At 37.8% G+C, this 10,637-nt stretch overlaps 1 protein-coding gene across 1 annotated transcript; it reads right to left on the reverse strand.

Annotated features, from left to right (window-relative positions):
* Positions 1–3,134: 3,134 nt before the first annotated feature.
* sox7 (SRY-box transcription factor 7) lies at positions 3,135–5,699 on the reverse strand. Its single transcript, XM_065257239.1, has 2 exons — positions 5,240–5,699; positions 3,135–4,108 (listed from the first exon to the last, which is right to left on the reverse strand). Exons 1-2 carry the CDS (start codon positions 5,469–5,471, stop codon positions 3,153–3,155), a joined length of 1,188 nt encoding a protein of 395 aa, XP_065113311.1. The 5' UTR covers positions 5,472–5,699; the 3' UTR covers positions 3,135–3,152.
* Between the last annotated feature and the right edge of the window lie 4,938 nt (positions 5,700–10,637).

Raw genomic sequence — 10,637 nt, forward strand, 5'->3', positions numbered from 1 at the left:
GTGTTTGGAAAGAGGCGTGACTTTGGATGGCGATTTGACTTGAGGGTGGGATCGGAATTTTATTGCTAGGCGGCTAACGTTAGCATTTTTCAAAATGTGTTACCCTACCTTTAAAGAACCTTCGCACCAAACAATTTATAGAACAAAAAATATTATACTGGGAAAAAAGAGTACTATAAATTATTATTGTAAGATGAATATAAATAATATTGTATAATTAAATAATTTTATACATTTTAAATCATGTAACACACGTTAAATAATGTTAATACTTTTTAATTTATACAGTAATTTAAGCAGATGCTTTTCAAGGTATACATTTGTAGACCATTTGTGATCACTTGGTTTAAACCAGTGATCTTTACATTGCTGATGCAATGCTCAACTAACTGAGCTATCATACATTTATTTTTAAGAGTGTATCAAAATGTAACAATTTTAACTAAATTATCATTTACAAAAACTTATTTATACTTGTATCCATAAATATTTTTAAATAGTAAGAGATGTAATTGTTCTGACATTTTAATGTTTTTTTATGTGTGTAATATGTTGTATGGTGTGTTGCAGCCCTTGAGTCCAAGACAAATTTCCTGTCAAAAGATAATAAAGTATAACTCTAAACTATTTAGGAATTTAAATTTAGGTGATTTATTTTATGTTAATTTCTTCAAGGGTAGAATGTCCTCTTAAAATGTTGCAAAAAAATTACATAATTTTGCTGATATTACAGATATTATAATTTTATTTTTTTCTGTAATTCTAATTCTAATGTGCTGTACTGAGAGCAGCAGAATTCTATGGCCTAAATATGGAAGATGGAACTAGAGGTCACTCTTTGTGTGATACTGAGAGCGATGTATTCTTAGTTTGTTGCATGGTGAATTATTCAAGTTTCACACAGGAAAAGATTGTAGCAGATGAGCTGATTGTTTGGCCCGGCTTCCTGAAAGTCAGCAGTCTCCACAGTGGCTGCAATGTGTTGTGCTGTTTGTGAGAACTGTGAAATATTGTAGTAAAAGCCTAACCACTTAATGTACTTTAAATAGTGCTATATAGTTTATTTACATGTTTCAGTTTAAATGGTTGATATGTTTAGAATTTAAAATTACATTTTTAACACTTTTCCTATCTTGCTCCTCTAAAACACTTACTAATGCATTTTATGACACAGTGCCCTTCCTCCAGGGCAGTGGAATAGTTTGAATGGGGCCTTACCCCATCCCCAAAGGTGTCTGGGTCATATAAGGCAGGCCACGGCCTAGGGCTGGTGGCCCCGTTCACCCCTTTTTCCCAAATACATTTGATGAATGTGCTTCAATAAAAATGCTTCTTAAAAATGAATACAACGATTTGTTTTCCAACTCAAGGCACATCATAACCATGAGCTGCCTCCACTTGTCTTTGGAGCGAGTGACAGAGACTGATTAGGAAAATCTGTGCTGAGCCCGGTGTGTGGTCAGACCAGAGGAGGGTCAAATCAAAACCCTAAAAAAAACACGGTGTGAGATATTAATCAACGTGAACCATGTTTCCTCCCTGCTTAAACGAACAGCAGGTTCCCTTTCCCTCGCCACAGGCTCTATTAATGCGGGGACCGGCCGGGGCCCAAACATCCTGACGGAGAAAGGCTTTACTCTTATCAGGCAGGAAACACTGCTTCTCCGCCACATCCTTTTTACAAGAAACACGACTCAAACGTTCCCGAAAAACGCAGGAAGACCAAGCCAGACTCCAGGATTTGTCAAATGCCCGCCGCTGCTCTCTCCCCTCCGAAATCCCCCACACTTCAGATTCCTTTTATCAAAAAAGAGAAGGAATTTGTAAATAGACGGCGAGAGAAACGACAAATGTGTAAAACAGTTGACGGGGACGAGGTGTATTTATTTATTTCGCGGAGATTATGAAAGTCTGCATCAGCAAGATAGAACAGGCAGGAGGGGGGGTGAAGGTATAGGGTAGTTCCAAAATTCTGCTTAAGACACGCACCCAGAATAAGTCGGAGAAACAAAGGCCCGTAGAGATGGAGGCGGGGAAAAAAACAGCAAAGCCTGTTTTACACTAATCCTCTGATCCGCAGAGGAGTGAAACTGAGTGCGTAATGGGTGTTGGTGATAGCAAACTGGGAGCACAGGGTGGTTACCGCAAGTTTCCAGTGCCGTGGTTATAGCAACACATTGGCGTGCACAACCAAATTTGACATGTCATTTAAAAATAAAGTTATTAAAATAAAATGCATTAGTAATAATACTAATATTAATCTCTAATTGTACATAAAGCACAAATTATCAAAAGTAGTGATTACATAAAACATCCATATAGACATCAATAAGTATGCATGAGTCTTTTGACCTGTATTTACATTGTATTTTTATTTAGCTGAGTCTAGTTCAGAAGTGACTTCAGAGCATTCATTTTTAATATTTTACAGAGCATATGCAACACCTTTTTCTCACGACCAGATGTACAAACAGAATCACTGTGATGTATTCATATAAGCATACACAATGCAATTCATCATAAAATCTGACAGCTCTATACGATCATCAAACAGAAAGGGGTTCGACAACAACATTGTTTCAGAGTCATTCGCCTCTTATTGACATCTGTGAGGACATCAAAAAACGAATGCTAAATATAAAAACTCAATATTATATTTGAATTAAATAAGCATGGCAAACCAAACCTGGCATACAGTAGTATTCATCATAGCTATTTTCTTAACTGTTTATGAGTACATTCGAAATTAATGTAAAAAGAGAGGGCAATTCCTTCAAAATTATGTCCTGTTAAGGATTTACGAAAGAGACCAGCCTCACTTAAATAATAATTATTGAGGTAAAACAACATGAGGTTGGGAAAAAGAAATATATTTGGAGTGAAAAAGCAATACAATAAGCTTTAATGCAAAGCAATTAGGTATATAAATAAGCTTTATAGCATATATACATGCTTCTGTGGCAAGATATGAGAGCATTTCTGTCCATTTTTGTTTGTTTTTTTACTTCCGTTCTTCTTTTGGAAACAAAGATGGGAATGAACTTTAGTTTTTTATCTATGCATCCCTGAGGTGTCCGTTTACTTCCTGTAGCTTCTCCATTCCGGCCCTTTTGTCAGTCACACGGCAAAAGAGAGTCTGTGTCAAAGTCTATTTATGAAATGCTGTAATTGTTATAGTAGGCCGCCGTAGCATCGGCCAATACGGAGATGAGGCTGGTTTCTGTATTACTGCTAGAGCAAACTGAAGCCGGCGTTACCTGGATGTGTCCTGTGACTGTCATCCCACCCTGCTCGGGGTGATAGCTTGTGGAATTTAGGTACTGGTCAAACTCATCTCGATCTACTTCACCTAGCAATTCAGCCTGGCTCAGTTGGTCCAAACTCTCCAGGTGTCCCTGTTCTGGAGGAGGTGACAGCTGGCCCATGTGCCCCTGATGCCCGTGGTGAATCTGAACTTGTGGGAACGATGGGCTGTAATAGGAAAGCGGAGGAGCGGGGATAAGGGTCGCCCCACTTCCCTGGTGAGACATTGAGATGTGGCCCAAATGTGAGCTCCCACAGTGTAGAGTCACCTGTTGCGAGTAGTCAGGATGGTAGGGAGGTGGACTGCTCATGTGGACCGGGGTGTGTCGCCTATCTTCTGGGCAAGAGGTGGAGGACGAACAGGAGCTGGTGGAAACCGAACTGGAGGACGAGTAGTACTGGTGCTCGTGGTCTACGGCGTCCAGAGGTGACATCTCTGGTGGTGTGGGCAAGCCGTACGGGTAGGTATCAAAGCTGCTGTTGGAGCTTGCGGGATCTCTGAAGACCCTCACGCCAGGTAGAGTTGCATTAGGAGAACCGAAACCACCGCTGCCACCTACAACACCCTCATCATCTTTGTCAAGGGGGTGACAGCAACGGGGGTCTGGTAAGGAATTCTGGTCGGGACCGAGGGTGGTCAGGAGGAAACCGGGGTGCTCGCGTTTACAGATGCGTTTCAGCTGCTTCTTTCTGCGGGGACGGTACTTGTAATTGGGGTAGTCCTGCATGTGCTGAACCCTCAGCCGCTCCGCTTCCTCCACGTATGGTCGCTTCTGCGGTGGAGTTAAAGCTTTCCATGACTTTCCTGTTTAGAGTGACAAAAAATGCATGAGAGTTTATATTTAATTTTAAATTGTTAAGTTTTAAATAAATGGTTATTGGTAAGGAGTATTGATGGTTTTATGATGTTAAGGACTGACCAATTACAGATCGTTTTATTAACAATCATATTAACATCAGCATAAAATTATTTTACTATAAATAACTGCAGATCTTTAGTTTGTCTGCTAAGACTCTGAAGCAGACATTTATTTCTTGTAGACATCCTCAACTTGTTTAAATGTTTTCATTACTTTTTAATGTACCTAAATATAAAATTTAAATCATACAATAAAAATAATAAAGTTTTATTTAATTTATTTTGACTTTAAAATACTTTGAAGTAAAATACTTGCCCGTATAGAAGGCTCAAAATTTATTTGTATTTGGTTATTAGCGTTGTTTTGTTTTCTGTTTTTGCGGATTGTATATATTTGCAATAATTTGTCTAAAACAAATATAGAGGGAAAGGTTTAATAAATTAAAATAAATTTCCTGTAAATGCGTAACTACAAAAGATCGGCCTGCAAACCTTGCCAAAATACTTAAAATGAATAAACGGGAATTATTTTCACACAAACAAATCATTTTATAAAATGTTGTTAATAACACATAAAAATGAGGCGTATTGTTTTTTTTATTCCAAAGTAACTTTTTTAACAAACTTGAAAATGAGACGTAACAAAGCAAATAATAAAAAGAATATGATTAAATTTTAAATGAATAAAATGATATTTAATGATCAATGTGTATGATGATAAATGTCTGATCGTGATTTAATCAAATATTGTTTTTTAACTCACAGTAGCCTAACTGACGGGTTTATTCAAGTTGAGTTGTTCAAACATGTTTAAAAAGTTTGTTTCGGACAGGTTTACGCTTCTCCATGTAGCTTAAATGTAACCTCTCAATAAAAATGTGTTCTTAATTTTACAGTTAATTTTAAAGCAATTAAAAACTTACGTTTCTAATAGCCTAATTATTCCAGAAAAATACGGGACAGCTTTTAAAATACGTCGACCTCTCATAAACCCATTAAAATTCTATATAATAATAATAATAATAATAATAACAACAACAACAACATAATATTATGTATAATAATAATTCTTCTTACCCAGCATCTTGCTCAGCTCTGCATTGTGTAGATCTGGGTTCTGGACTGCGAGTCTCTTTCTCTCATCTTTGGCCCAAACCATAAAGGCGTTCATGGGTCTCCTGATGCGCGGCTCCGACACCTTGTCCGCAGGAGCCCTGTGGGAGGCGTGTCCGTCAGGTAAGTCTCCGTTTCCCGCGGAGCACTCAAAGCTCTCCGGCCAGGACGAGTACGCGCTTATCAGAGCAGCCATGTGCGCACTGCAAACTTTAGCAAAACTGTACTCTCAAACTTTGTTCCTCAGGTGCGAGCTTGACCTAGCGCTTTACTCTCGCTGTTAAAAATCTAAAGAAAAGTAATTAAGCAATAAGAGATGTGAACGAGCAGCTGATGGCGAAGATGAGACCTCTGAAAAGACTTCAGTTTCGATGAGACCGTATATTGCGCATCTGAAGCTGCGTGTGCACTGTTTCCTCCGGCATGGGGAAGCGCTTTATATGAGCTGCAGCTTCCAGCAGAGGCCCACGGGAGGATTTCAGCTCCTCCTTGACTGCAACCTGAGATCCAAGACAGAAAAAAAACCGTGACAGAAATATTTCAACACGCTTTACTACAAAATCACGTCATTAGATTTTGGTTGGGTTATTTGGATGGTGCGGGTCGACACGTTTTAAATGTTACAGATTGTTATAATTTGAGTTTAATTTATAATAATTTGATGTGTTTTTACTTTTAAATAATTTTAAAGTTTACATTTTCAATAAATAAAATGTAAACTAATATTTAAATAAAATAGCTACTTTGTCAGCTGTAAAGAACAGTTAACACCCACAGAAGCTTTTTGCTGCAAAAAAGATTACCAAAAAGGTAAACAAGCCATGAAAGTGCACTATACATAGTCTGCAGTGAAAAAGGTGTCTTAAAGATTCGCTGGGAAACAAAAATGATTCATGACATTGCAGAGACCCCATTTTAGCCCCTTTATTTTTAAGTATTTAAACATCAGCTTTAAAGAAAACAAGCTCATACACTGTAATTTTACACAACTTAATGCAAGTCAATTCAACCTAGTTTTTAAAGTTTTGACTTGTGATTAGTTGACATAACTTAGAAAAACAAGTTGAAATGGTTTAACTTATTTTTTAAGTTAACTTAACATAAAAATATTTGTTAATATGTTATCATTAGTGCGTGTTATTCTCAGTGGTTAACTCAACACTGAGGGATCAATGCTGTAAAAGAGTGTCTGAAAAGAGTGCTATTTTTAGCAAAGGTTCAAACCTGTTCTGATATGGCCAGTTCATGTTGACATGGTTATTAAGCAGGTTAAACCAAACTGTTGACATCTCATAACTCAATGAGCTGTAATGAAGGTAGGCCTAACTGTTATTTCATTTCCATCGCGAGTGACGCATACGAATTTTCACCCGCACAGGATCTACATCACTTAATCATCAAAACCAGTCGTTTGATGATTCACATCTCAAAAAGTTCAGTCTCCTTGTTTACTTCAGCTGCACCACACTGACTTAGATGGTTTGTTAGCACCTTTATCAAGTGTGACCCCATCTGTGTAATCCATGCAGGCTAAAGTTTTAATCTAATTAAGCATCCAAGTTGGATGTCAATCACTGATTTCAATGACTTGACCTTACTCAGGATATCAAGGTTATATTTTCCCAGATTATGTGGGATGATTCTGAATTTATGTAGAAAACAAAAATCATTCAAAAATGCCATGTCACATGCTCTAGATGCAGTGATTCCCAATTCTAGTCCTCAGGGTGCCCCCCTCCCATAATGTTTTAGATATCTCCTTATATGAAACCTATTTTTCACTCATCTAGCTCATTCCAGAATGTTTGAAACATTTCCTTAATTAACACACGAATAGGCATGATGAACTGAGTCAGGTGTTTTATATATGGAGACATCTAAAACATTCTGGGAGGACTGGAGTTGGGAACCACTGCTCTAGATATATTTTGGTGACAATATGATCGGATCTTTTCAAATTTGGTCCGGCCAGCACAGATGATGAGTAAAATGCAATGTAGAGGTAATTTTCATAGTGATATTGATTGTTCCCCACAGTCAGCAGACTGGACACTATCAGACAAGAAGTTCCTGTTGACAGTTTTACGGGTGGCCCTACATAAAAGCTGCAGGAAAGACAGGAAGAGTTCGGAATAAACCATTGCTCTGCTCAAGAGAATATGAACAGAAAATCACTCCCATTATCTGAGTTTAATAACTGTTAGAGGTAATTTCATTTTGTGATTGACCTGAATTATTATTTGCTATTAAATGATGTAAAGTGTTTAGAAGCGCTGGGCAATTCCAGAAGACCAGAAGCAGAGGATGAACACCATTAAAACGTATAGGATTCATTATTTACAGGAACAGGAAGAGGATCTTGATGCCCCAGATTGCAAAAACATACACAGAATATGACACTACACTTCCTGCTTTCATTGCCCTACCTGCAACAGTGTTTGGGTGTGACAAACTGGAGGTGACAAATTAACTTTACTCATTGTGTGAAGAGACAGAAATGTACGTTTGCATAATAAGCAAAAGTTTCTTGTTTTGCATTTTGAAGCATAGTTTCTTATTTCATTAAATCATAGTGGGGATAAACAGGCCTGCTTATTTGTCCCAAGCACATCCTAGAGCTATTGTAAGCGTAAGAATCAAAGCATTATACTATATTTATTGCAATGGTAATGCAAATGGTACTGTAGTTGTGCTATAAAATGTTATTTTTAAGAAATTAAATAACTGTATTTCCATCATTCAGTTTTTTAGATTATTTTGTAAACAATCATCTCTCCTTTCGATTTTGGACATACACTGTGAGCATATGTGGGATGTAGCTTTATTATTTCATCATCACAATTGCTTTCAGATTTACTTTCAGAAGCGCATTTCTAGAGACAATCATAAGAAGTAAACTGACTAATCCGCTGCCATTTTTTGTTTCAATTTTTGAGTAACATAAGCAATTTTCTTTTTTCTCCTATTTTGCTCCATACACCCACTCATAATCCAAAGATTATATTGTCGAGGTCCTGATGTCCTCTCAAAACAGCTTGAAGATGTTACCCTTATGCTGGAGCCATGCTGCTATTTTCGTGAATTCACACAAAGGTGAACAAACAGTGCAGCAGGAGAACGTCAGTTCCATTGGATTTGATTAATCTCATGAAACAGGACATCCTCTGGTGTTGCAGATTTCCAGAGGATCAATATTGACCATGTGACAAAGTCATTAGGATTTTAAACAAAAGCATCTTATTTGTTGCCAGTTATTCTGCACCAACTCGAGACTTCAGACATATATACTTAACATACATTAGAGTAAGCTTGGCCCAATGAACAACATTACCATTAAGATAAACACACTGGTGTAACAAAGAAAAGCAGGGATACACTCAGCGGTGTATCATCAATCACACCGAAACAAAGAAAGCTTATTTATTAAGCGTCATCGTTGAGGATATGCGCATAATAGGTGAGATTAAAATTAAGCCACGTGCTCCATGTTCCAAAACTGTCTATTTGTATGAATCATATAGTCTGTAAATATTACTGACACTTTGGGTCATGGGCAAACGGCAGATTTTTCATTGACTTGTTCCTAAAAACATGCAAATGCTGAATCATAAAGGATATGACACTTACTATTTTTAATTGAAAGAAAAACAATTATATACTAGTGTTTCTTGTAAAAGACATATTGTTTCATTACAGTGAAAAATGACAGACACTTTAAAAAGCAATATTTTAGTAGAGTTGATCTGTTAATGTTTAAGTAACGCATGTGAAAAATGACATTCTGGTGTAATGGAGAGCTTAAGGTGGCTACCGCAACTTGCCACTGTTTTCACAACATGGGACACAGATTATATAAAAACGTAATATATGCTTTACACAAATGTGACACAAAATCCTAATGCAAAGCACATTCTGTGAAAATATAACCTTGATATCTTAAAGTTCCCCTGGGAGGGAAATTGGGTTTTATTTATCTATATGGTGTTTTAATTATACTTTAAGACAAGCCATGTGCAACTTCATCATTTCAACACCATATTTTCTCCATAATTGGAGTCTCATTCTCACGGTTTAAAATCGCCTAGGTATCCATCGTTACAAACATGTAACCAATCATATCAACACACTTGAACACGTGCATTAGTAATTTAAGTCTTAGACATTATGCTTGCGGCACTGAAACGAACACAGCACTGCTGCTTCAGCTCTACTTCTGTGCTGCTCACACATGCAGGGTGAGTGCTGTAACCTGTTAACATCAGCACTTAAAGATTAGTGCTGCAAACAGGCAGTTCATGTGTGCATTGTATGAAACCAAAATTAGCAGTTATGCGTCTTAAACTAATGAATGTAGCATCTATTTACATATATATCTTTGGTCAGAGGTGGTGCGAAAGAATGGAGGCGGGGACTAATTTGCATATTCAAATCTATGGTACGAGCTGTGCGATTGAGTAGAGGTGCAAACTAATTTGCATATTCATAATCCGTGTATACCAAATGAGGCAAGGGTGTAGAGTTATGGTGCATTCACACCAGCCGCAGTAAAGGCGGCAAAAACGCGCTATTTTCCGCCAAAGTTCAAATTTTTGAACTCGCGCGTTTGCCGTGGCAACGCTCAATTCGCGCAAACTACACAAGTGAATGAGGCGGAATCGTGTCTATCCCGGTGTGATAAATGCCTTATTCGCACCACAAGACCTCCAGACACACGTCAACGCGCCTTCACATTGACTTAAAATTGGAATCACTCGCACTTGATGCCCATACAGCGGCTAGTGGGATCGCAGCCTGAGTTTATTGCTTCATTCGTGCATGAAATTCTAATCATTTGAGAAATTCATGGGAAATTTGCATCATGGGAGGGGCTTCTGCGACTCCACTTACTTCCTGTAATCACATCACTACTACAGCAAGTCCCTGATTGGTTAACGCGGCGCAGAAATCCGCCGAAGTTCAGATTTTTCAACTCACGCGTTTCCTGCTGCAACGCTCAATTCGCGCGGAAACGCGCCACGTCTTCCGCGCCGCAGGATGCCTAATCGGGTCTTTGCAATGACTTGACATGTAAATCACTCACGCTTGCCACCGTGTCCGGTGTGAACAATGCATCAGATTCAAGATGTTTTAAAGCAAAGAAATTACTGCGACAGGTAAAACTTTTATATATGCTATCATAATAATCAAAGATGCATTTTAAAGAATTAAATTCTTGACTACAGTGAGACTTTAATATTGACTAAGGTCATGTCAAAGATTGAATTTGAGGAGTAAAAACAAACTTTCTAATTAGATGATGAGACTATTAATGTAAAATCAGTTTAAACAAGTGCATGTGATGCCAAGCGATAATGTAGCAATA

This window comes from Paramisgurnus dabryanus, chromosome 12, assembly GCF_030506205.2.
Source record: "Paramisgurnus dabryanus chromosome 12, PD_genome_1.1, whole genome shotgun sequence".
Taxonomy (NCBI): Eukaryota; Metazoa; Chordata; class Actinopteri; order Cypriniformes; family Cobitidae; genus Paramisgurnus; species Paramisgurnus dabryanus.

Excerpts from the sequence above, each read along its gene's own strand:
- sox7 (XM_065257239.1), bottom strand. The coding sequence starts at position 5,471 with ATGGCTGCTCTGATAAGCGCGTACTCGTCCTGGCCGGAGAGCTTTGAG. Across the intron at positions 4,109-5,239 it reads AGAGCTGAGCAAGATGCTGG|GAAAGTCATGGAAAGCTTTA; the intron begins GTAAGAAGAATT and ends CACTCTAAACAG.